At 34.3% G+C, this 27,521-nt stretch overlaps 3 protein-coding genes across 5 annotated transcripts; 1 reads left to right on the plus strand and 2 right to left on the minus strand.

The window, feature by feature from the left end:
* The first annotated feature begins 1,537 nt into the window (after window positions 1-1,537).
* On the plus strand, window positions 1,538-5,514 carry LOC128220588 (uncharacterized). 2 transcript variants are annotated; one of them, XM_052929035.1, is made up of 6 exons: window positions 1,538-1,892; window positions 2,187-2,291; window positions 2,890-2,974; window positions 3,251-3,412; window positions 4,730-4,813; window positions 5,330-5,514. In XM_052929035.1, coding segments are annotated over exons 1-6 (588 nt in total). In that variant the 5' UTR covers window positions 1,538-1,742; the 3' UTR covers window positions 5,332-5,514. The 2 variants fall into 2 exon arrangements, with proteins under 2 accessions (XP_052784995.1, XP_052784994.1); XM_052929034.1 differs by having other exon boundaries at window positions 1,540-1,892; window positions 4,730-4,818.
* Window positions 5,515-8,617: 3,103 nt separating this feature from the next.
* On the minus strand, window positions 8,618-14,839 carry LOC128220589 (collagen alpha-5(VI) chain-like). Its single transcript, XM_052929036.1, has 9 exons — window positions 14,605-14,839; window positions 14,040-14,075; window positions 13,802-13,912; window positions 13,272-13,385; window positions 12,724-12,967; window positions 12,316-12,387; window positions 11,506-11,630; window positions 11,169-11,312; window positions 8,618-9,860 (listed from the first exon to the last, which is right to left on the minus strand). The coding sequence occupies exons 1-9, from the start codon at window positions 14,639-14,641 to the stop codon at window positions 9,232-9,234; spliced, it is 1,512 nt and encodes a 503-aa protein (XP_052784996.1). The 5' UTR covers window positions 14,642-14,839; the 3' UTR covers window positions 8,618-9,231.
* A 4,941-nt stretch (window positions 14,840-19,780) lies between these two features.
* Window positions 19,781-27,251, minus strand: LOC128220351 (uncharacterized). Of its 2 annotated transcripts, none has more exons than XM_052928712.1 (6): window positions 27,213-27,251; window positions 24,622-24,764; window positions 24,172-24,320; window positions 23,459-23,583; window positions 21,771-21,912; window positions 19,781-21,559 (listed from the first exon to the last, which is right to left on the minus strand). In XM_052928712.1, exons 1-6 carry the CDS (start codon window positions 27,238-27,240, stop codon window positions 21,307-21,309), a joined length of 840 nt encoding a protein of 279 aa, XP_052784672.1. In that variant the 5' UTR covers window positions 27,241-27,251; the 3' UTR covers window positions 19,781-21,306. The 2 variants fall into 2 exon arrangements, with proteins under 2 accessions (XP_052784672.1, XP_052784671.1); XM_052928711.1 differs by having other exon boundaries at window positions 24,613-24,764.
* Between the last annotated feature and the right edge of the window lie 270 nt (window positions 27,252-27,521).

Below are 27,521 nucleotides of genomic sequence, written 5' to 3' on the forward strand. Positions count from 1 at the left end.
AGATTTAAAAAAAAACTATAGAAGTTTTTATTGGCAAACTTTTCCTAGGATTTTGAGTACATACTACGAGTACATACGTGTCTTCACTATAATTCATGCAATATTAGATATACCAAAACATTATAACAGGACAATACATCGTTAAGGTCAAATATTTAAAATTTATATACATAAAAAATATGTTAGCAAGTAAAGCTATTCTAGTGAATGTGTCTAAGGTTCGTTTTAAAGCAGTCCATGTTTGCACTCATCGGTAATAAATGCAATTTTATGTTCGATGTTGTAAACTACGTATCAGCCATTAAAAACATTCTTTGCACTGTAAATTGCCTCGATAATGTAATACTTTTAACATTCATTTTCATGAAGTTGATGAATCATGAAGCAATTTAAAATACATTTAGCAACATTAAGCTTTCACTTCCATGTGCAAAAAGAAATGAAATTGATATATTTGCAGAATTGATACTTCTCAAACACTATATCGGAACAACATTGCAAGGCTTTAAATATCAAGACGGTCGTTGAAGAAATTGCATGACCCCATCATGAACACAAACAGAAACTGGTCTGTTTATCTGACATAAAACTCGTTTAAACTTCATGTGATGAAATCCGACGTCTTATCAATGAATGAGATATTTTGAAATACGAGGTTGTACAGATGAGGTAATATTTTACAAAATCAGCAGATTTATTTTGTCACGAGAACATCGGACAATTTTAAGTCCAAGAGCAAAACAAATTAAATAAAAAGGGGCAGTGATTCCATGTCGAAAAGGATTTTAAATGACTCGTAAGAAGAATTTATGATGACAACGAGTTGTATAAAATTATGTTGCAATGATCCGTTCATACTAACTTACATGAAAAAATACAAAACAGCAACTGCCACATACAAAACGGAACAGAACTTCGTAAATCCCAGCCTAAAATCATTCGTATTTCAATATGGTTACTGACGTTTGCGAATATATATATATATATATATATATATATATATATATATATATATATATATATATATATATATATATTATATATATATGAAATGTTCCAGTAAATCGTTCTTATGATATCTTAAAATAACGTACGGATAGATACTTATTTTTGGCTGAATAAACAGTGTATATATATTTATACAAAAAATCTACAGAAATAAGCTCAATAACCCCGTTTAATGGCACAGGGTAAACGCAAAAGACTTACAACACGAAAACAAACAATCACAAAATTGAAACATGGAACAACAGAACAAGACGCAACAAACAACACAGAACATCTACACTAGTAACACAAGTAAACATCTTATATTAAAATATATTAGGCATATTTCATATATGGTATTAGTATTTGAACCACATCGATGTTTAACCCTTTACATAATTGTTTGAACTAATCTATATATTTGCTTGGCCTTTCAGTCAGTAAATAGCTCAACGCTGTGGCAAAAGATAAAAACATGCATACAATTTCAAAATAAGGCATTCATATGACTGTTCATTTATGTTGTTCTTATCAGTATGTAAACAGTACGGGGAGTTCAAAATCAGTCACACCATAGCTGTACGATGCATATATAAACAAGAGTTCACATCGACGATAAAACATTGTAGGGATCTGAGTGTCTACTAGGAAATAAACGTAAAGTTTAACTTGGAGTTATATATCTCATCATCGCCAGCCAACTTTTGTCCAACTGTAACTATAGTAAGGACTTTCTTCTACATTTAACTGCAACAATGTTCCACCTGCTCCTACTGTCGGCGATCCTAGGAGGCATTGAGGCAGCACCAGTGGCGCCTTCCCCCTGCACCCTCAGCAACGTGTTCTCATATACACAAACCGGAACTGTAACCTTCATGGCAAGCGGATCTTTCAATATTGTAGACGTGAGTTATTTTTGCATTCAAATCTTTTAGTATATGAACGTGCACACCTACACACACCGTGCGTAACTATATGTATTTTGTTATTTGTTAAATCGAGTAAATAAGGATAGTATTCTGAAAGTACGAAAGTGGTAATAGCTATGCTGTTTTGTATCTTTACAAGGAATGCAGATAGTTTTATTAATAATCTTGATAAAGATAGATTCAATGCAAATATGTTCAAAACAAATCAACACACAAGTGACGGAAAAAACATCGAGGTTTAATCTTAGTTATCGTTTTGTCCGCTTACAGCAGAAGCAACTGATTGATTATGACTACACCAGGAAACTACAAAGGGTTATCGTGGAAGCAGAGACAAAAGATGATTTGCGCATCATCTACATGGACTTCGCTAATGTGAGTATTTGTAAGCATTGACGTGCAAGCTACTTGAGGGATTGAAGTGTGAATATTTGGCGGCATTTACTTGTGAGCTAGTGGGGGCAATGAAGTGTGTGAATATGGCGGCACTGACCTGTGAGCTACTTGAGGCATTGAAGTGTGAGTATTTCGCGGCATTGACCTATGAGTATTTTGATGCATTTAAGTGTGAGTATGCGGAGCATTGAACAATTCCTTCGTTAGCGTACCCTTATTATGTATAGCACTCTGGAGTGCGTGTATTCCCATGAAGACGATGCGATAATTAGACACGTAATGAATTATTGGATAAGTGTTTAATGACTTCTGTAAGAGTTATATTTATCCGCAAACTCTTTTTACGTCTTTGATAATTATGTAGGCTAAATTTATTCCGATACTATAGGTAAGCATTTAATTGTGGGCTTTTATAACTAGAACAAATAATTAAAACAGTTCTACAAACAGATCATCTTTAAAAATACATCTAGTAAATCCCCAAGAGCACATTAGAGCATAATCAAATGTAAGATGTTTTTTTTCTTCAAAACTTCTGCTTGGGCAGGATGTTCAAATGTTGGTATGTCTGTTGCAGAAAATGGAGTACACTCAACAAGGGATAAATGGAACATGTCGAGGGGTGGCGAATAATGCAACCATGCAACCGCCCACTATTCTGGGTACATCTTTAATTTTTATCTGTTTAGAAGAAAAACAATCTACATTGAACAACTATCAGTAAATAGTTGTGTGTGACTGCTCATTAATGTTATAAAGAGAAATAATGCTAAGATTTATTTATTTTTTGTATGCCTGGCTTGCGATGATTTTTTATGAAAGGTCTCACTTTTAGACTTCTATTATAATATACAAAATTAATTATACTATGGATGTATTAATACTCAGAAAAAAAATGTTCTAATTTAACATTTATTTTCAATATACTTTTGTTCAAGGGACCGCCACAGTGGGGCCAAAAATGGTAGTGGGTAAGGATCAGAAATCCCTCGTTATTCAATATTACACGTACATGTGGGAAGGCATGCGGTATTCAGTCGGAGTGAATGACGACTGCATACTGGTCACTGTAGAACTCAGGCAGATTGTCCCCGGTGGAGGTAATTACCGATTTTAGCTTTTAAACCGGTGATCTACACAAGAAGCCCTGGGTTCAGTACAGGCTTACTAAAGAAGTTATATATTTGGTTTCCTTATTGAAGTGTATGCGTTGCGATGAAACAGGGTTAAAAAGGAAAAAAAGCTAAAATCTGCGATTGTTAGCGGTATCTGAACTCAGGGATTCATTATTGCAAATAATCTGATATTGTATGAACTGATATTTTAAGCAAATGAGAGGATTTATCCTTTTGTTTGTCTAGTTCACACAAACATTCATTAAAGAAATGTCTCTTACAATTCCTCTTACATTATTTGTTTAAACGGCTTCCCTTAAACATTCTTATTTAAATATTTTGTCAATTTGTCTCAGTTTTGCAAACTATGCCTAATATAGAGTTATAAAGTTTGTGTATTTATACATGTGTCTAATGAGTGCATACTGTTAAGTAAACCTTAATTATGTTTTCAATCAATTTAACAATGATACATTGGGATGATTTCCCATAACATAAGACCCTTTAAAAATAATAAGGCTCTAAAATTTGCTTTGTTAAATCAATATAAAACCTAGGGCCATGGTTACGAACAGTCTCAGGTCCGAGTTTAGACCCCGTCTCGGAATAGATTATTAAATTACATCTTTATTCAATCGTTTTACAAACACAACTTTAAATAAGTTTTTGATAAGAACACAATTCAGCAAATTTCACCATCAAATCCCATTCGAATGAAATCACAAATGAAATAAATTTACAGTTCACCCCTGAGTCTGACCTCAGTCTTGAGACTTTGTGTCAAATCATGGCCCAGAGACCCGTATTCATAAAGCAATAATTGAAAGTTCTTTTTCTTCAAACAAGTAGAAAATTGCCATTGTTCTTAGCTGAATTGAAGGAAAACTATCAATGTGTATACAAAAAGTATAATTATATGCGATACCATGCTCTAAATTGAGATTCATATGAACAAATCCAATGAAAAGTTTTTGTGATTGAAGATAAACGTTTTAAAGAAAAAAGAGCTTATCACTGAGCTTAAATTTCCTACTAAAATGCTTTATGAAAACGGCACAAGTATGTAACCAAATGTACAGATACACACAATTTTCCCCTAGTTCGAACTACATTCGTTTGTTGGATAAGGCCCGGCATGTATTCATATGCATATATTTGTAGTATTCAACTTGTACATCAACTCACTATATACGACTTTACTTAGCTTTGTTCCTCACAAAAGTCTGATAGTGTCCGTGCGTTGAAATTGTGCTTGTTTTGGCTTAGTCCATTTGATAATTCTTTTGACCTTGCTGTTTACAGGATTCGCCAACCTTATTGACTTTGTTATCTCTGATTGGAAGAATGAACTTAGGACACCAACAGCCGTTGATATTCCCGCCAAATGCAAGGTAATTGTGACAACGATATTTATATTATTTTTAGTTATTATTTTTAAATTTATATAAGCTCTAGAATGAAGACAGTTACAGCTAACAACAATAAGACTTGGAAAGGTATTCTGGGTAAAAACATGTTTCTTCAAGAGCTATATTAACTGTTTGGTACCTACTTTTAATACATAGAAATGCTCCTTGAATTATTGATGACATAGACCGTGGCTCTTGGATTCCAAGTTAACGCGACGCACCACGTGTGGTTCGAACACACAACCCATTGCTTGAGAGGAGGAGTGTCATTTTACCCTTAATTGTATTTACTTAATGTTATCTTCAGAAACTAAAGGGTAAAATATAATTGCGTGCTTCTGGTATATATTTTTTATTTAAAACTGGGAAGATAATACTGAAATATGTTTCTATTTAAAACTAATGTTGGTGTCGAACATACAGAGTTTAAATGAAACGCTACATAAAGATTCTTATTACATATATATATATATGTGTGTTATTTTGTTTACAGAGTCAGTAAGGGACTAAATTGTAACAGGAGGCCAAAACGTTTGCGGGGATAAAACCAACAACTGCTTATGATATATTGAACTTGAAAATGACAAGTGTCCTTTTTCACTGCTAATTAATCAGGTTATGTTGAATAAATCATGTGGTTAATGTTGCATGACAATTAATAAAAGACACATATTTGAACATCTTTGTCCTCAAACTTGAAAACAAAGATATTAATGAACAAGAGTTGCTTCAATACCGTTCCATTACGGACTCTTAATCAATGATCTAAGGTATGATGCAAAACACCTTCAAGTCGTGCCATTTATGGCTACTGGTGTATTTTAACATTGTTTTAGTTATAGAAGTCACGAAAATAGATACACGTGTATGTTTTATGTATGTTTTTTATGCATGGTTGTATGTATGTATGTATGTATGTATATGTATGTATGTATGTATGTATGTATGTATGTATGTATGTATGTATGTATGTATGTATGTATGTATGTATGTATGTATGTATGTATGTATGTATGTATGTATGTATGTATGTATGTATGTATGTATGTATGTATGTATGTATGTATGTATGTATGTATGTATGCATGGTTGTATGTATGTATGTATGTATGTATGTATGTATGTATGTATGTATGTATGTATGTATGTATGTATGTATGTATGTATGTATGTATGTATGTATGTATGTATGTATGTATGTATGTATGTATGTATGTATGTATGTAGTATGTATGTATGTATGTATGTATGTATGTATGTATGTATGTATGTATGTATGTATGTATGTATGTATGTATGTATGTATGTATGTATGTATGTATGTATGTATTTATGTATGTATGCATGCTTGTAAGAACAAATATCCATTTGCACAATAATATTTGGAATCACTGATGAACGTTCGTGCTTATTGCGAATGACTTTTTTCTTTTGTATGACGTCCGAGTAAAACATAATGTTGGCCAACCTCCCGACTTCATGGTTCAATTACATCAATACGACATATGTGTTGCTGCAGACAAGTTGAATCGTAAGGAGACAACTATTTCCATACCATGTAAACAACACAAGCCCGTGAATAGCGGCTGAATACAGCCTCTTTTTGAAACATAATAGGTTTGGCAAAGAAAAAAAAACAGAAGTTAACTCATCACCTTATCAGGAAGGGATATAACTTCGACAAGAATCGCTGGTTTCCGATCTGATTGTAAATGCATTTCTATTTTATATGGTTCTTAAATTTCCCCCGTTAAATGCCCTTGGTATTTAAATTAGAACATTAAACAACTAGAACTAAAATACTACTACTAACGTTCCAAGATTAAATGGATGCATGTTCATATGATTATGATTAAATGATATGTCTGGGTTTAGAGATCTGCTTGTATAAAGGCAAACACTTTGGAATTGAATGAATTTTTTATTATGAGAATCAATATGAAAAGCTGTTTTAAGTGATTATATTTACTTTATAAATATATTTTGTATTTCATATTTCCGTTTATATTTTAAACTTAGATGAAATGGGATGCCTTGAGCATTCAGTTATTTTATGGTTTATTGAGTTGAATCAGTCAAAGCTGTTGTCCCGCGGTGAATGGGATGTCATCTGAATGGCTGCTCGAGGCCTATAGACAAAAGCTTTGACTGTTACCCAAATAATCATGAAATAACTGTTCTGTAACTTGATCAAACGTTGATTTTAACAAAAAAGGAAATATTTATTTTTTAACCTGACCAAACTTTTATTTGAACAAGGTGTTAAAAACATCGCCGATTCTTGGCATTTTTATTGTTTGGGTCTGATGAATCCCAGACACCCGAACGCTCGCTCGCTTCGGCAATGATGGCATGTTTCTGCTTTCCATTTACATCGCCATCGACAATTTCCGAAAAATGTTGACCGACTACGGAAACGACCGAAATTTAACGATAAGCCGTCTAAAAATAGAATTTGGAAATGCTAATGTCATCATAGGGCGACTGGAGAATAGTTCAATCCAAGAGTATGGATTACATATTTGTATTTATATTACAAATTACATAATAATTACAACTGTTTAAAGGAAACTAATTTAGAAAAGAAATGCATCAACAAATAATGCTGCAAGGTTTCTGTTGCGTTCACCAAACAAGATCTGAGCGGCGATTCTTCAGGGGAAGCCGTATTTAACGTTGATTGATATAACAATCCGTTAAGCAACGCATTCGGGCTCAAACACGAAGCAGAGAAAGACTTTGAACGAATCCGTGCAGTGTTTATAAAAAAATCAGGGATTCACTTCGATAAACGTAGACTTGAATCACGGTGGATGTGTCGCCTAGTCAGAAATCCCTCCTTAAGGATTGTGGGTGTATACGATGCAAGATCGCCAGCTCTGACTTCGCTAGACCGAAGTGCTAAGTGTTGGCAATCGGTTCTTATATGAAAAATGGACGACTGATTGTGAAGTTCCTTGATGACACAAGGGCATCAGCATGCACTACTGACGCCCCTTGTTTATACGAACCCAAAAAGTTTACTCTCCGAATAGCACGAGTTAATGATAATGGAGAAATTATTGATTCATTGATGCTCGTATTTAAAGCGGCTATATTCCGTATGATGAAATAGCGAAAAAAAGAGAAAATTGTCGAAAACTGACATCAACTTGGTATCGATGTGTACAAGACATTGAAACTTACTAACTGAAGTACCACATAGTTTACAATTTATTTATTTTTCGCAGTTTTTCGTATGTTACCATTAAAAACTGATGACTAGGTATGTCTGTCTATTAGAATTCGTTCTTTATGCGTGATTGGCTAGTCGATGTTATCACCTGATATTACCAAGTTAGGTATATAGCTTAAATATTCCAGCTCTTTAGGGTAAGCCTTAGTAGCACAGTAGATACAACACTGGATGGCAATTTTGGCGAAACCGGTTCGAACCCGGTCTTTCACTCGAGTTTTGTTTTACATTTTGGTAAAATTATGTACAATTATATTATCAAACAATAAAACATTTTATTAAATAATTGTCCTGATATTTGTTACAGATAAAAAACTTTTTTGGTACCAATATGGTGTACAGTCCCTTTAAGGTAGCAGCAATTAAACAAAAAGCTACCCTCCACTTACTTTTCTGTCGTGTTAACCTATGTGATAAAAACCTCAGGGGAGATTTATCAATACATGTATTAACTTCCTCATTTCTGTGTCGCTATTCTTGTCAAAATGCTCTTATCGCCATACACTTTAACCGATTTTGGATTTTTTTGCAATAAAGATATAGATATAATAACTTCCTTGTTCTTGATCATAGCTATTGCGTAATTGAAAACATAAATCATTGAGAATAACAGAATATTATAGGCGATCATCAACTATAACACATTTATTATTGACAGTGATCGGAAAGTGTTATGCATGTCATATGCATGTTAGTTTAGTTATTATTGAATTATTGGATGACCTTTCTTTGTACAATCCTATATACGGGTAGCAAGAATAAGTCAATTTAAAAATATGAAAGAAATTATAGGTTAAACGAATGGGGTCTACATTAGCTGAAGCTTTCTAGTTATCAATAAGTACTCATGATATTCACTTTTAGTAACTGGTATGTTACTGCTTCACAAGTGTTACTGTATTTAAACGATGGCACAATTAAGAAAAGTATTCTTGTTGCAAGAACATTCTAGAATAAAAATACGAATAGACAATCAAAACAGCACACAGTCGAATGACAGACAAATAAACCGTTATTCGACTTATACATTTTCAACAAATGTCAAGTATTTTACGTTCACCATCCTGCTCATGAAATATATAAATATAATCGATCATACAGACCAACCTGCTGATACAACGATTCATGTCAGTTTAACATGTGTAACCATTATTAGTCTTTTAAAAGTTATTTGTAAGTTCACACGAGGTATGTAAAATCTCTGTGGCAATCACGTCCAAATTTCTGAATGAATTCTCTGACCTAGACACAAACACGTAGGCGGGATCGCTAACCAGCCCTTGAACCGATCCGACCTTAAACTCCTCCCCCAACCCCACCACCAATATCAGCTTGCCCGACTCTTTTAGCCGGGAATGGTTCGAGTTGGACCCTGTAGGGATGCGGAGATCACCATTCGTGAACAGGATAATTGTCTGACGTGTTTCATTTTTACTTCCACTGAATATCCCCTGTTCTATGTCATGCAGTGCTGTATCTAGTGTGTTGATGTTGGAAGAACCACACAATTCGGCACTTCCTCCCTCACATGATCGACTCACCGTCAACGTCTGTATGTATTGGATCAAGCTGTCAGTTGTCGCCGTGTCTGTCAGATGGCGGTGAATTTGTACGCTCTCATCGCCAAACGAGAGCAAAGCGAGACGGACTGTGACGTTATAGTTTTTATTAAGGGTGTCTGACAGTAAGTAAGTAAGTGCATCTACTGCTTTGCTGAAGTGAAGGTCAGTGATTCCTGACCTCATATCAAGAAGAAATGTTACATCACTTGATGTGTTCCATAAACACTCTGAAAGTTAAAAGTTACAAGCATTTTTAATAACATTACGAACAAGTATATTTTATATGGACAATGGTTGCATCACATCAAACCCAGTGGAAAGATAAGTTACAATGTTGTCTTATTCAAGCCATATTAATATTATTTTTTCCAAAATAAATTAAGCAAAAAAAGCGTAATTTGAGGTGCATCTCTAATTTGGACACTATTAAACTAAAATGGTGTATTTTGGTTATTCAATGTTTATCCGTTCAAGTGTATAGTCATAAATTATTAAACAACTATTACGTATTTGACGCGATACCAGGACACCTGTAGTACTAAAACTTGACAATTGATGACAATATATGCTAAACCTCGCCCAATGTCGACCAAAGTCAGCCAATACGAGTTTTTGCCGTTTTGATTGACTACTTAACTCGCCAAATACGGGATTAGAGGAATGGACCATTTTCATTTGCTGTCGAAACTCGCCTAATATGAGATTCGGTAAATCATTTTAGAGAGCAGCCATTTTGTTTTCCGTTTAACCGGCTGTTTGGAAAATTGTGTGCGTTGTTGAAAACATATTTGGAATTACTAGTCTTTTGAATACTTTAACCACTTTGTACGGTTTGATATTACAGTTGTTCTTAACCTGTTGGTGGATTTTATACCATTTCTTTTGGAAACCGACAAAATGGACGACTAAGGCGATTTTTTTTTTTAACATTCCGCAAGTGGTTTACGAAATAATAACGAAAACATATGTTTCCTTAGACTGAACAGTACAATCGGCTTTATTCATCAAGCTGTGTAATGTCACTCTAAAGGATGCATGTCAAAATCAGCCTTGTCCAATCTAGAAAAGCAGAAACCATAAATGAAAAAGGGATAAAAACTTCAATAATAACTTAAGGTAAGGTATTAAAAGTATTTTAAACAAAATGTCGTAGCATACATAATAGTTTATTAATAGAATACTTATTTATTAGCTTATTTTATATTGGCCGAGTTATTTGCCCTAAGTCAGCAGTGTTGGCATTCCCCCTTTGGGAATAAAGCTAATGAAATGCTTTTCGCTGCCAATGAGTACCTTTTAATCTGCTAAATCTTACCATCCAAATAACTTGCTGTTGAATAGTTACCAACATGCTGGAGATTTAGGTCGAATCATATTTGCAGATGAGGTATAATAACCACCTAAAGATTACTGTTTAATTACCTATGCAACTAACTTTTGAGAAAAAATCATTAGGATTTCTGTTAATTTGTTTCAACAGAGAAAAATAAAACTATTTTAACAAAGATTCATCATAACAGTCGTCTTCGCCTTACCGTCGCATGTTAGGGCGACCAGTTGCTGTATGATTGTATACAGGGCGTTAAAGTTGTGCACGGAAAACACGTACTCGGGAGCCCGTTCGTCGCCCGGGGAGGCCACGCCAAGTAACTCGTCGTGGGAAACCTCCGAGCCGATACCTGCGCAATTGCAATTGACAACACTTAAAGTAATACTTTAGAAGGAAGCTATAACTCCCCTAGTTTTTCACCATGAGACAGGAGATCGTATTGTGTAACTAAAGCTACGTGAAAGAGCATATACATTATATACAAAAAAGTATGCCAACTGTGCCAAGAAAGGAAGTGTCATGATATGATTTTGCAAGCTTACCTATAGCCAGAATCTTTGTGACAAAATTCCTGAGTTCTGCAGCAGCGTCCAGAGTGCTTTGACGACAAGAGGACATGCCGTCGGTCAGGAGGAACACGTACCGCTTCGCTGTGTTCTCAAACAGCCTAGGCAGTTTAAGTCATGTCAAGCTTTGTTTATTTTGAGATGTCATTTACTTATGGGCAACATATGTAAAGAACTATATATCTGTAAAATACTCTGCAAACTTTTGTAACTCAGTTATGTACTCACTGTTTCACACGTCACCCTGTTAAAGACTTGAGATAACTTATTCATATTCGAATTGAACTATGATTTCAAATTATTTGTTTTTATCTATATATATGCAATGCGTTTAAATTGTTGAAGCTGATTACTGCCATTTGTTGTGTAAGATTTTTGCTTCGTCCGAAAAGCTACCATGTTAAATTTAAGCAAGGGAAAAACGAGTTGAGAAAGGTATTACAATGAAAAAACCAATCGCGTTGGCGGAAATATGTTAACTGTGTTTTCCCTAAGCTTAGCAATACCAGAAGGCAAACACAGAGACAGCATATTTACGAGTTTTCGACCTTTGATCCGAGGTGATAAAAGGGCAAACATGTGCCAAATTGAAGCTTTGTCTAGTTTTCGCGCAGAAATAAAGGGCTAAAACACGAACAATATTTATTGGCCAAAGAGAACGTCTTCAGATCAATAAGTCATGCTTTCACCCTTTTCCTGATGCGTAATTATGTTTAGTTTTGTGCGATGATATTTTTTTCCGAAAACAACAAAGCAATGACAGGAATCTGCTGAGCAAATAATTACCGCTTCGCCGATATATCTTTGACATGCTGTTTGACCTTCTCCAACCCAATATGTGTAAACGTTCCGCCTGGACTGAAATACGAGTAAACCCATTTCATATATATATCAAACCGATATTAAGTGTTGTTTCACTGCGAATTCAATGCTATTTTATCATATGAGCCCGGAAGGGGAAAAGTGAGCTTTCGGTTTTTGAAGTTTTTGTACTTCTATTGTATTCAACTTGAATCGGTATGTCTTTGCAACGCTAAGGAATTTTGACGTTGGCACTTTCTTGAAATTATGTCATTGATATTTTATCCAAGCTCCTTGCGAACTGACGTTCGATTTACTCAACAGAACGGGAAACGATTTCAAAACAGTGACTGATATGAATCCGTAAACGCGATGGTCTAGGTAAGGGCTCACCGATACGTGATGCTATTGACGGCCTTCTTCAATGTGACATTGTCACTGTAGTCAGTGAGGCTAATCTCAAGTTGCGCTTTAGACGAAAATGTGACCACGCCCACCCTGAAATTCTTCTCGTCGACAACCACGTGGTCCACGAACCTATTGATGAAGTCAAGCTGTTTCCGGAAGTCGCCTGCACTCTGGCTGATAGAAGAGTCCAGTAAGAAGATCACATCTGCCATGGTCGGTTGGCAGATCGCTGATGATTGTAGAGCACACATTATTGCTTTCATTGGTATTGTTGAGTACCATCACTCAATTCATGAAATATTCAACCGACACTACATATGTAGCGGGCTGACTTCACGTGCGTTCGTATAATACCATCGGTTCACATTTAAAAACGCAATATTTTTAACTTATTGTACATAATTCGATTCAAATTATAGTAAAGAGGCTGGAATTTAGAAACCATGATTTATCGCTAGAAACACAAAGTACACTGTTGGCATAAAAAATAAAACATAATACGATAGAAATAATTCTGATCAAACACAACCTACCCGTTTCACAGTACCGGCCATAGTAGCCGATGGGGCAGACGCACTCAAAGTAGTTCAAGCGGTCGAGACACGTGCCATCGTTCTCACAAGGATCGCTCGCGCATTCGTTGATGTCTGGTAAACGATAAAGCAATAGGAGTTTCAAATTCAAAACCGAACTCGCGGACAAACTATGAGTGACACTAGACACTACTGTCCACGAGTTAGAGAAAAAACAGTCAAACAACCAAATCATACACAAGATAACGCGCACTTATTGTTTTAAGTTGCATATGTTTAAACGGTGGTAATGTGTGTTAAAAACGTTGTATTATACTTTTGTTGCCGTTTTTTTGCAAATAGTTTAACAGTGTTATATGTTAATCTAATGCATGCAACTTCACTCGATTAATTTACAATAATCTTGAGATCTGAAACTTGCATCCGGGTTTGTCACTTACGTGTTATTTTATCAAAATTCATATTGAGAGTAATGAGTGTTATATTAAAGCAATACAATTATCGAATAACGTAAAGCTCAATCAACGTGCCTATCTCGTCACAGTAAGTTCCTGTCCACCCTGCGCTACATCTGCAATAGTATCCCACACCGGACGTATAGATGCAGTTGCCGTCACCTCCTGGGCACTTGTGCTGACAGTCTACAATAGTTAATAACGAATAAAACAAAGGAAATCTCATCGGCAAGATTGGCTGATATAAAGTATTAATTCAAACAAAATATATTATTACTAGCTCATGAAATACTTAGAACTTCTTAATACTCACTCGACGGAGCTGCTCCGGCATTACAAAGTTCGAGAGCTGAAAGTTGCAAAAGGATATACATAATTAATAATGCATAACTGTATAGTTGACATTTGTAATCAGGGGCGTTACCAATTATTGGCACAACCCTTAGGCATTCGCCCCTCACTAACAACCGAAAACTAAATGGTTTAATATTTAGGCAGGGAGTTCTTCTCCTTTAAAAGTTTCAATTTCTAGCCCAGAATGGTTCATTTTAAACTTAGGTTATTTTTAAAGGCCGGGGATTGTATTTAGCAACATGCAAAACAAGCAAATTAATTTAGCGTCACTACCGCTCTTTCGATATTAACATTATAGTTAAAGCATTCCATTTTCATCACTGACCATATATATTTTTATAACCAATGGGAATAGCAGTATATGAACCCATTTTCATATAAAGTGTCCTTATATTTATTTTGTTTAAACCGGTTTATTTCAATGTCAAAAACGGTGTTTAATTTATATTCATAATTATGTATTTTACGAAGCAATAATTCGTCAAAAAACTTTCGGCGAATTTGAAAAATACATCAGCACATACCCATTGAAAATAAAATCCATGCCACTAAATTCGCCATTGCTTTCGAGTGTTGTTGAAGTAGTAAAAGGTACAGCAACAAACACAGTTTTAAACTTCTTATCCTTCAACAAACGTAGGGAATTCCCCTTTTAATCCAAAATGCAATCTACGATAATTTAAACTATACAAATAAATTTGTTTAAAGTTTAAGCTTTCTTATGGTAAATTCCCTTTATTATGTATACGATAGGAAGTAATATTAACAACTGATCGATACTGTGAATAGTAATTATCTTTTTGCATTGATTATTGATATAGATATCCGTTCAGTACAGTGAAGTGATAAACAGCAATTTCCGTTTTCAAACCACGTTATTTTAAGTTCAATCTGAAGTCCGGAAAATATTAACCTATCATTCCTTATACGTATTTTTTTTTCAAAGTTTAAGTCCCATTCACACTGGACCTGTAATTGCAAATGTTTTCAGCTACTGTGATTATTATCTTAGACCAGCATCTGCGACTTCAAACTATGTTTTTTTTAATTCTTTGCTGCTCTAGTCGTTTCGAACATTTATCAGTTATGACACACCAAACCCTTATATCACGCAAATACTTAAGTTTTGTATTATAGTTAATAGGGATCTTATAGTTTTTCATATAAATTTTGGAACTGATTTTGGTGATTTTCACATCATTTGTGAAACTTGTTGAATAATGGGAAAATGTATGGTGCAACACAAGAATCAAATTTCATTCATAAAATGCTTAAACTGCATGAACAGATATGCTCTTAACTGAGTTTAAATAAAGATAAATTTATAGATTGTATGCATGAAGTCCATACCCAAACCCACCTTAACTTAATAAAATGTAGCCATATATACTTACCAAAATCGTTACTGGGCCCCGTGCGGATCAGAAATCGGGACAACAGTCATTTCCCTCTCGGTCGCAAAACTCATCACAGAGGCAAATGGTGTCTAGAATCGGAACGGAGCACGAGTCGATGCGGTTGAGATAGCATCCACCGGGCCGGGTGGCGCAGAATGGACAGCTGATATCCGGACCCACTTCTTTATAGCACTTTGACTGCCGCAGGAGTCGCGAGTCTGTCTCCACTTCTGTGAGGCATGGTAAATCTCTCGTGTTCCGACATTTCGCGGTCGTGTAACTCCGCGGTATTAACTGGGAATGTTATGTTAAAATCAAAAGTACCATCACAATGACAGAACGTTTTAATCTCGCTAAAACTGTTTTATTTAGAGTATCCATTTTGGGGTATGTTCTTGGCGTGTCATTTAAATTCCAAAAAAACATAAATAACCCTTTTAGGAAGCGTATCAAGTGCACTATTTGCACTAAATCTAAACTAGATCATTATCTCCAATACTCCAATACTGCTTATCCTAGCACCCTCCTGTTTAAGTACTTGCTCAATTATACGACCATTATTATTTAAACACCGAAATACCTAGTTAATGACCTAACTCTGAATAAATTAATCCCTGTTACCCTATTTTTACTTGATCTGGATACTGTCAAATCCACCAGTATCGATTTTGTTTGCCTACGAACACTTCACAGTGCAATAGCTTTCCATGACGCCAATTTCTGTATAATGTAATGAATCGAACAATATATGATACCATGGCCCTAACGATGGACGGTTCATAACAACCATTTAAAACAACCAATCTATATAGAGGGATCAGATTTGAAATCCAGCAGCGGTAAAAGGCATAGAATGATATATTTGTATATTTTGAGGCGGGTAATGTGTACGACTCGCGGCATATATATGTGTTATGCTCAAAAGTTAATAGGCTCCCTCTGTTGGTAACTGCAATCAGACCGTAGACGTTGATAACTTTAGCAGCCCGACATTAGGTGAGATACGACGACGCTACATTAGGCTACACTTTGCAACCGTTTCACACTAAATGTCGACTAGCTGGTGCAACGCCAATTATTTGTAATACTTTACTTGTAGCATTTTATCACTGAATTTCATTTTATGAGAATACATATATATTGCCATATTAAATGTCCATTGCATATTAATTTTACAATTATGTTATTTTGTTCGTAACATATCTACCCCGTTACAAGTATATGCGTATGATATTTATCTTTAATGCTTATCGCCCTTAGCGCATTTTGTTGTCAAAACGTCTTAATTCTAAATGCGGCGTTCCAGCATGGATAAAAGTTATGTAATATTAACTTATTTATAGCCTTATGACAATCACGTGGTAGATACCGACCAAAAGATATATGATTAAACATTCTGTTATTGACAAGCGTCGAGGATACACCTCTGTTAGAATTTCCTTTGAAATTACAACATATTGCATTAACATTTTAAACTAGTAAAAAGGAATAGATATCACTGTTATTGTTTATTATCACAATCAAATAAAACACTTAAAGCTGCACTCTCACAGATAGAATGTTTTGACAACTCTTTTATTTTTTGTCTTGGAACAAGCCCATTTTTGCGATAATCCATGGAAACCACTTAAATAAAACTGCTGACAAAAATGAGATCGAAGATTTTTATATTTCAGTTCAAAGATTGATTTTTCTTAAACCGTTAGTTTAGGCATTAAAACATTAATTTTGGAACGGAAATATGAAAATCTACGATCTGATTTTTTGTCAGCAATCTTATATTATTGGTTTGCAGATATTTACGCAAAAAATTGCTCTTTCCAAGACAAAAAAGAGGTAAATCTGTGACTGTGCAGCTTTAAAACGTGTATGCTGTTTTACTTGCAGACTTTTGAAGTGAGCGTTGGACAAATTATAGTGATAACAACATTGCGTCATATTCAATGAATACAGTGTTCAACACCGTGTTTTCCGGACATTACTTTTAAATTCCGTAACACGATAGTCATCATAGCTTTCCGGACACGCACAACATAAGCACGCACGTCAAAACCGAACAATATTGAACACAAATTTCAAGCTTACCAATTTCGTTCAGTATTTTTATGTGCCCAATGACGTTGCTAACGTTTTCATTTTTGTAATATATAAGTTGATATGCAAATGTGATCATGCTTAATGTTTTGAATGTATAATTCATGTATCTTTCCTTTTAAAATGAATGTCCAAACGAAGACACATACCAAGTAAGTAATATTAAAACACGCGTTAAGGACTTCGGCATTTGTCGTTCATAGTAAGGGGACCTTAACTCCCATGAGAGACCCTTGAATGCCAGTTATCAAGTCCTCTCCTAAAATATACGCAGACTCGGTTGAACAGATAGTTGGGAATTAATGTCAGTAATAAAGTCCTCTCCTAAAGTATAAGAATACTTGGATGGCTACGATAATGTCCGGAACCAACATTTAATAAAATGATATTGGTACTTTTTTAGCAGTTTATTTTTCGATGTTTCGCTTAAGACATGTAATTATGGCAAAATTGGGCAGCCGATGCACTTGTGTCGTTTGGATTTGATTCAACACGGTTTATGATGAATTCACCGGCACGTAGTAGCGGATAAAACTACCAAATTCTCCAGTATGGTCTAAAACATCTGATCCGAGCAGCATACACTGAAATAACAACACTACCAATACCTGGTGACCAACCCTTGATTTGTGACCAATTATATGGCAACATGCCTTTATAATAATGGTTTCATGTAATTGAGGCATAATCAAATTATTTCATACACTGTGTATCAATTCCAAACTGTAGTTATACGTCATAGTTTCATGCTGTTTTCATAACAAGCATTATGGATTCGATTTCATTCTCCCTAATTCTCGGAAAACTGAAATATGAATGTTTGACATCTGGGCTTGTACCAGTAGTTTTTATATTTTTGTTTATAATGAATGATTTCATAATGGCCGTTGGGGTTGTAATTGTAATAATTTTATTAATAAAGAATGATGTTGGGGTTGTCCTTGCCTTTATCAAAGTACCATTCTAGTAAATTTATATGATCTTTCTTCGTTTAATTCTTCCACTGTAAATTAGTGAATGCTATCGCATCAAGTCGGAGCCCAAGATTGAACTGTGTTTCAAATGCGCATGCGTTAAAAGTGAGCTGCTTCCACAATTGCGTTTCTTCCTTAGCTTACGTTGATAAATCTGTAAAATATCAAATGTCAATATTTGCATATAGCATCCTCTTTTTGAAATAGTTGACATGTATTCTGTGAATTTAAGTCAAATAGCTTCAAACTATTTAGTTTTATATTTCTAAACCAGTGATTGTGCTGGGACGATGTTATACGACTAGTGCTGTGACAGAAAGCCTGAGAAAATACAATACAAACTCAGTAGACAGTTAAATTTCGCCTCATCAAAAACATATATCAGTTTGAAACTTAGATCATGTGAGAGCAATGTTTAAATTGCCTTTGTTATATCAAATTAGTTTTATCCAGCGTATGGTTTGATTTTCTTCTTTGTCTACATGTGTCATATTGCTTTGACCAACTGTGAGCAAAACTTGTACACATAATAGGATGCAAATATTAGTTATTAGACTCAAGATCCCGTTGTTACTACAAACATAATAACGCACTTTTTGGGGTAAATTTTGACTGAATGAAATGACGCAAGTTATGTTTTCTTGATGAATAGGTCTCGACAAATGTATTACTCTGAAGGTTTCCATGTCTTTTTTGGTTATTTAAAAACATAGCATTTTGACAGTTTTCTGCCAAATGTGACATACAGCATGGTATTGTTTACCGAATGTAAACGAATGTGGAATCTAAATATATGGTCAACATGGCTGGGTGTTGCTATTCTTTTTTTTTCTTCTGAAGGCCGTTTATCAAATAGCATACACAAAGAGGTCGTATTAAAGACCACTCTTGTTTGACTTGTGCTTGTTCCTGTAGTTTTTCACGTAAGTATTGGTACCAAATGTTTCTTGCTTCTTTTTTATAACCTAAATTGTCACTCATATAAACAAATTGAAACAAAAAGACAATGGTGTATGTCTAACATAAAAAACATTATTGCAAACATGCAATATATATCAATACGTATAACAGTTACTAATTAATCAATATTTATATGAAAAAAAAACTACAGAAACAACTGCCGGTAGTCGAAAGATTGAACAGAAACGCCGTTTAATAGCACAAGGTAACGCCAATGACATATAACACAAAAAACACAATCAGAAATCAGAAAAAATGGAACAACAACACAAAACTCCACAAACAACACACTTCATTTATAATATATAAAACATGGGGTGTTTATCAAGGATTTTTAGTTACTGCCTTGGAACGGTTAGTTAAATGTAAATTTACTGGGTGTTAAAACTAGATTGTGTGCACCGCCTCACTCTTATCCCAACAATCTGAATAAACTAAAAACGTAAAGGATAATTCTTATCAAAGTTTACATTAACTTGAAGAAACTTAAGCATAAAACAAATAATAATAAGCTAATAGGTTTACCCCGAGTACTTCTATGATTAGGGATCCCAACTCTATTTGTAGACGAAGGAATACAATTCAGAGTACGTCATGCATTTTTTTTTCAAAAATATGATGCAGTTATTGTTTGAAACTATAAAAATCCCACACAGTCTGCCTTAGCAAGTAAAAGGTTTACAACTTTGTGATCATAGAGTTCCATAATGAAAAGCATTATTGTACTTACACTGAAAATAAAAAAAGCATTATTAAAAATAAACATACAATATATATTTGCTGAAATTTTCTTCCAAATGATAACCCTAAGTAAACGTTTGCAATAAAGCGACGGCATACCTGGATTAGCTATTCTGTTAGCAATTAGCGATTTAAGACTACTTTTGTACTTAGATATACTATTATAAGGACCATTAACATCTGAAACCCTGTTTCAAACGTTTTTCCATAATAACTTTACAGTGGGGGGCGAAATATTTGACATCCGTATGATGGTGAACTAGGAACATCTCCATCTAAAGAAAGGGTCATTAATTATTTAAAAAATCACACTAAAATGTGAGTATAAACACGCATTTAAAAAGAATTGAATATTTTGTCAACTGTCGACTTACGTTAAAAACGGCGCGATCACTTACCTAATGATAAATAGGTGAATTAGAGCTATTGAATAAACGCTATTTTACACGCTTTCAAATTGAGTGCTAACAGTAACAAAAAGAACCTTACATCTGTTAACATCATAATTAGTATTTTTCTTTAAGAACTTATAAAAACATCCGTATAAGTTATTTTCATGACCGCTCGTGTAAGATATGTTTATCCCAACACGAGTGTAGGATGTTTTGCGGAAACGAGGTTTAGAAGAAAATAAGAAATTAAAGGGTCTTAACTGACGACACTTTTGACATTTTGGCAATGCCATGCATACACCATGATTCATTTCCTATTTGAACCAGATGGTTTGTAACATATTTTTTTTTCAAATGAAAATATGCTTGAGATTTCATCTATCAATGCATCCTGGTCTGTTTTTGCAATACAGAAGATAGAAATGTTTGCTTTACCTTAAAAACTGGAACAAACCCAGCTAAATATATATGTTATATATATATGGTCGCTGTGTGCATTATATAAATTCAACACATTTTAACATTCGAACAAAAAGGAAAGCTGTTGTATCTTCAAATTGCAGTCATAGATAAAAACATCCAATAAAACAGCTGGGTAGAGGCATTTTATCTTTAGAAGACAAACTAGACACATGGATTGTTATCATGACATTTGGAAGTTTACACTATTATGCAGAAAATGGCCAAACTAAACAGCAAATAAAACCGATCCACAGATATATGGTTTTCCCCGGCGTTGTCCGCCACCCGTTGGAGCACTGGATCTTACCAGCGTAGTCACTGAAGAAGGGGTTTGTTTGAGCACCACATTTGCCGTAACTAACACCTGCTTTGATAAAGTTCTTCAAAAAGTAGGCTTTCTCAGATGTGCAGTTGTTTCTTGTTGTAACGTTGATGCAAGACTTGTAATTATTGAAGGCCCTGGAAAAAGACCAAGATACTAACATAATTGCCTGGTTGATCCCATGTCCTCACTTGATCAAATAAATAGTTATTGACAGTTTATGCTGTATTTTTAAGCAATTTCCTTAAATTGTCATTAAAATATCTCCAGAATATCTTGTGATGTTGACAGCCAATGTCGTTCGTTAAATAAGTACATATTAGTGATCCTGTTTCGATGAATACGTACCTACAACCATCAACACGTAGCGTATATGAACTAGGACTGCGGCTGTATTTCAGAACTGCTTCGTTTATAGCTGTTCTCAACAAGGAGAAACAGGTGTCAATGTTAGAGTAGGCATAACAACTCAGAACACTGTCAATATAATCTGAAACACACACACAAAAAAAATAGTTTTGCCAATGCGTAATTATAAGTATTTAAGTACGATTAAAACAAGGGCTTTCGTAGGACAGCGCGCTCGACTATACGCCGCTTGGTGTTAGAAATGAATACAATAATGATTTAATATGTGTCTTTCAAAAAGCAAAAACAGACAAACTCAAAAGGTAAACAAGGAACGCCGCAATGCGACGAATCAGGTTTTCAATGGTTGATAGAAGAACGTCAGCCTTCGTTGTGGGATTCAGTTTTAACTGTTGTTTTTTCTATTTTTTATTAACTGTGACCGTTACCTTCAATCTAGGGACCCTAAATAAAAACAAATGTTAAGCCCCCATTAACACTTCCTACATACCAAGTTTGGTCACAATATGTCAACCCTAACTAAAGTTATTCAGTACCAGACGCTTATCTATTTTTAGTAACAGTGACCTTAATCTTGACATTGATCCTAGGGACACCAACTGTTTAACAACTGTATTCAGTCATTTGAATGAAAGGTATAGAAGTAATAAGTGAAACTCCCAACTCACCCTTAAACTTTAACCAGACACAGTGTGCCCTAAAACTCTAACCTAGTTTCCTAAGTCAATCATGGGCCTTTATTTGTATTAAGGATAATTTGGAGTTATGTAAACTCATTTTTGATGGTTGAGAACAACTGTGTGGTGTATTAATTGAATTGAATGAAGGGTATGGGGGGGTGATCGGTCAACCTGAATTTTAATTGGCGTTTATTCGGAAAATCGCGGGATAAAAAAGGTCGTGACGTGGTTAAAGTAACGTAATGTAAAAATTGTAATTATAGAACGTTTTAATACAAGACCATAGACAGAAATAAAATTTACATGATATTTCACCCAAACGCGAACACGAAATATGATCATTGATTGTTTTAGTGTTAAATTGACGTTAATTCCAGCTTAAATATTCGGTGTAAATATTGCGATTTGATTCTTATCAAAATATTACTATGTTTAAATAATGCTTAAAAGTGATATTAGAGGAAAATTAGTGAGTTTTTTTCAGGAATGCGCGCCAAATTGTGTGCGAACGTAACGTCATTACGGATTTGACGTCGTTGAAATTTTGCCCCCGCTTTTGCGAGCTGATGTTTCATTTAAACTTGAGAACGGGCTAAATTTTCGATACAGTGGAAATAATAAATTGGATTTATTGACAATTTGTTGATGTGTAATATTAAAATTATGACAACGCGTCGTTTTCTACAAATTAAGACATGTATAATCTCAATCAGATACATAACCTACATTTCCTGTCAATTAGACTGCCTTGTTCCCCGCTTAATTTTTAAAAAAAACAACTGCATTTTAACATTTCGTTCACCGCCTGCATAAAACATGTTATAATGTAAGTCTGTTCTAAGATATAATGTAAAATCGTAATGACTAAGTAGGGCGTCCACGCATCGCTCGTTCTGCCTTTCTTAAACATGAAGAACTGCATGATATGTTTGAACGATTATGTCTAAGTAAAAACACTTTAACAAACATTTTACAAACATTACCTACCGTACTTAGGGTCACATAACGCACGCATCCCGACCGTCTTTGCTGTTGGGTCGGATTCAAAGAAAAGATCTTGCTGGTAGCATTCTCCAATGGCATCAACTACACACTTAATGGTGCATTCCGACCTGAAACAGTATTTTTTGTTTTCATATAATGTTCATATTTACGAAGACCCTTTTTATCAGATCAGCCAAAAAGTATATTTGATTCTCTCAATGATAATGATTGTCTAAAGAAGATTCATTAAGTAGAACCATCAAAGTTAAACAACCGTATTTGGTACTCGGTATTTTCAGAGACTTACTAAGAAGTACTGAGCATTCAAGAGGGTTGTAAGCGGTACGCAGAAACTAAAAATGTGGCGGAGTTTGGTATGCTGGATCTAAACATAGTTAAATATTATTCGTAGAAGTTAGAGTATTTCAGTTGTTCGGTACGCAGGGGAGGGGTGGGGGATGATGTTACACCTCTCTAAAAGCAACAACAGTTGTTAATATCCAATTGGAACATGATTCTTTAAAACTATTTGTTTAATTTTCAATAGTTTCAATTAACGATTTTGGAAAAAGCATCTTCTGTCAATGCTTAAATAATAATGCGAATCTTATGGTTTCATTTTCATAGAATTAACATTTAAAATCAAAATTTCAAATGTCCTTTAATTATATCAAACATCCCTTAAGCTCAACTACTTTACTTTGGTAGAGACTTACTCTTTACAGATGTTTGAAATAGTCGAGTTCCACTCCTCAATTTCTGTTATGCTCGGGGAGCCAGACATCAGGTTTCTGTTATTTTCAATGAGTTCTGACTGCCCTGGGCATTTTTTCAAACGGACAAGCACAGATGAAAATGAACAGGACTGAAACATGAAAAAATGAACAATATGTTAACCATTGCGCATATAGGATACAGGTACAAGTCCAAAAGCCAAACATCTTCTATGTTCTAGTATAATAGCAGAAGGATTCTCAAAAATAACATTTTTAATCGCTTATAAGCTTGCCATATTATGTTTAAATAGAAACGGATTTCTCGTCCAACACAGGTGCAATGAATATTCAAATGGCATTTTATGTGTCGGTCTTCATAACAGGGTAACTACCATGCACTTCTTTTAAACATTATAACATATATTTATGTATATTTCTTACATAGCTAACCTGAGCAGCTCTTCTTGACCTTGCAGCTGTCGACTGCACCATACTAAGAACATTGCTTTTTGAGAGTGCGAGGTTGCCAAACACGGCGTGTAAATCCTTTCCCAGTTGAGGTTCTGCGTGTCCGATGATGGAGACAACACAAACTGAAATTGATAATAAAACGATATCTACCATTTAAGTTTTGCTGAATTCTTTGGGAAAATGTATTCTGTCATTGACAAATTAACTTATAATTAATATACACTTTGTTTAATCTGTTAACTGTTTTTATAGCGGAATCAATTTTGTTCAAAATACTTGAAGCCTTGTTGATGTATTAAAATGTTAACTCTGCACATACTTTGAAGAGTATTGTAAATTCTCCCCTGTTACCACTATTACGCATACAATAAAAATAACAATTGCTTGTTTAAGTATAAGATCGAAATACATCTCATCGAGTGAGCTCCAAGAGTTATATTTCACGAGTGGTGTAGCCGCGAGTGAAATATTATAGAATAATGGAGCTATTTGCCGACTTTTTCGAATATCAAATAACTACTTGTGACAATATTTACCGTGCGGATGTACCTACAATGGTTTTTTATTGCGATCTAAAGCTGATATGTTTACTTATTAGTTTGTATTAAAAAATCACTGCTGCTATTTCACTGATAAAACTTCATACTTACCAGAAAACGTGAAATAAGATGCAGTAGTAAAGGAATGAATTTCGGGATTTATGTAAGTATCGGGGTTTGGACGCATGTCTGGAGGCCAAAGGATTCCACGCGTACTTTAACCAGCCACACTGCGTTTATATCCCCGATAATGACATCAATCACGCAATGCATTGCTTATATTTACACCAATAGCTCATCATTTCATTCAAGAATTGTTTAAAATACAAAATGTAATATTTACCAATGGAAGCAATATAGACGTAGGTGTTAGCCGAGGTAAATACCTCGTGAATTTCACCATCATATCTATCACTAACAATGATTGAAAAAAAAGTAAAGATTTTTGGAAGAAGAAGAGTCATTGTGGTATTAAAAAGGAAAACAAAAGCAGTGAAAATGAATATATATATATTGCACCGTCGATTGTGCTCTAAACCAATTACAGGTCACACAATAATCACTTATGCTATACAACAGGTTTCCTTTTTATTATATTCCTTAATGGATTTTAAATAGCATTTATGTTGTTGTTTTTTGAAAGTGCGACGGTAACGCATGTAATATGTGTTTTGAAACGACGTAGTTGAAATTATGTCCACGCCTTGTGCGCGCTGACGTGTGTCTTTGGCACAAGAGAGTGTAAAAATTTCAAAACAGTGAAAAACATAAGAACAAAACTTATGTTTGAACTGTTTGAAACAGTGAAATACCATTTTTATTTCACTGTTGAAACTCCATGAACATTTTGAAAGCGTAATGAACATAAATATCTATGATATTAGAACTACTGTTAACAATTATCAATTGATGAACCGCGCTGATATATCTACATGTAAAAATGATCTCTATTTTGTAACGAATCAGTTCAAAAAAATATTTAATATGTTTATATTTAGTTAATATATAACTTTTCTCACGTCTCATTCTTAAGTAAATGAACCATCTTATTCTTACCATTTTTCGTTCTATTATTTATTTAATATCTACAATTCTAAGTGAATAATGTTATCTTCATGTTTTGTCAGATGCCGACAGAAACGTTTCCTTAAACCTTGTTTACGACAAAAGCATACAAGAAAAATCAACCTTACACTCTCTGAGAGAGAATTACCGGGATACTTTATAATATTACAAGTTGATTGGTTTTGTCAAAACGATTTATAGAAAATACTTACAAAACAAAATGTTTTCGCATATAGCCTGGGGCCAACAATATTATCATCATACTCCAGGATATACTCTATAAATAAGTGTTGTATAAGGCCTATCAAGATGCTAAGTTTAACAACTACGATGCAGTTACGCTCGGTTGAGGTAAACAACTTGTTTTTGTCCTTGATATAACTCTTTACTGACGTTTTCGGCTCAAAGGCCTTAATCTAAATGGAACCATTTTTTACAGTTTAATACTTTATATGACAAGTAAAAAAAACGAGTGACCCTATAAAGGAAATGACGCCATAATATAAACGTACGGAACATAAATTTGATGCTGATATGCGGAAGGCAGCTACGTTATGGCACCTTTACATTAAATGATGACATTTACCTTTCATGCTTTTCGATGAAATTAGGAGTTTATATAAATAAAATACAAAAATGACATTATGAGTTCGAAAAACAAAATTTTCCCTAAAATCAATATAGAGCATAATAACAAAGGGATGTAAATTGGTCGCAGCACAAAATGCTTTTTTTAGGAAAGTTGTTGTCCTGTACGGTAGGTTCTTAAGCAATACCATTATATGCGTCGTTTTGAAGTTATTTGGTATGCCTGAGTAATGCCTGAGTAATATGATATTTTTTGATAGAATGTTAATAGAGGTAAATAAAGTTAAACAAACAATTTCACACACTTTTAAGTTTAAACTCATTTGATACTCATATGTAAATAAAATTGTAACTGAAATGAGGTATATAATTACTTACGTATACATATGGTAAGTTTCAAATCCATTGTGCTCTGTAATTCAGTATTGAATACAAAGCCCCAACTGGTGTTCGTATAAATACTGCTTGAACATTTCGAAATACCCGAAGTCAAATATTTCGGGAAATTTACCACTACTATGAAAAATACATTAGTCAGCCCTAAACTAGTTAAGTGTAAACATGAAAAACCACCCGTTGGATTATTTAAGGATGATCAAATTTGTGACCAATGATATATGGTAAATTATTATTTTACGTGCAATATAAACTTGTTTATCAAAATGAATGGGTTCATGGAAAGATTTC

Source organism: Mya arenaria, chromosome 15, assembly GCF_026914265.1.
Source record: "Mya arenaria isolate MELC-2E11 chromosome 15, ASM2691426v1".
Lineage (NCBI taxonomy): Eukaryota > Metazoa > Mollusca > Bivalvia > Myida > Myidae > Mya > Mya arenaria.

What these genes read in the sequence shown, in the direction of transcription:
- LOC128220588 (XM_052929034.1), top strand. Translation starts at nt 1,743, where the DNA reads ATGTTCCACCTGCTCCTACTGTCGGCGATCCTAGGAGGCATTGAGGCA. An exon ending in TCTACATGGACTTCGCTAAT is followed by an intron (nt 2,292 to 2,889) that starts GTGAGTATTTGT and finishes TGTCTGTTGCAG; the next exon opens with AAAATGGAGTACACTCAACA. An exon ending in GCAGATTGTCCCCGGTGGAG is followed by an intron (nt 3,413 to 4,729) that starts GTAATTACCGAT and finishes TGCTGTTTACAG; the next exon opens with GATTCGCCAACCTTATTGAC.
- LOC128220589 (XM_052929036.1), bottom strand. Translation starts at nt 14,641, where the DNA reads ATGGCGAATTTAGTGGCATGGATTTTATTTTCAATGG. An exon ending in TGCCGGAGCAGCTCCGTCGA is followed by an intron (nt 13,913 to 14,039) that starts GTGAGTATTAAG and finishes TAACTATTGTAG; the next exon opens with ACTGTCAGCACAAGTGCCCA. An exon ending in CACAAAGATTCTGGCTATAG is followed by an intron (nt 11,313 to 11,505) that starts GTAAGCTTGCAA and finishes GCAATTGCGCAG; the next exon opens with GTATCGGCTCGGAGGTTTCC.
- LOC128220351 (XM_052928711.1), bottom strand. Translation starts at nt 27,240, where the DNA reads ATGGATTTGAAACTTACCATATGTATAC. An exon ending in GTTATGTGACCCTAAGTACG is followed by an intron (nt 21,913 to 23,458) that starts GTAGGTAATGTT and finishes TGTGTGTTTCAG; the next exon opens with ATTATATTGACAGTGTTCTG. An exon ending in CTACGTGTTGATGGTTGTAG is followed by an intron (nt 21,560 to 21,770) that starts GTACGTATTCAT and finishes GTCTTTTTCCAG; the next exon opens with GGCCTTCAATAATTACAAGT.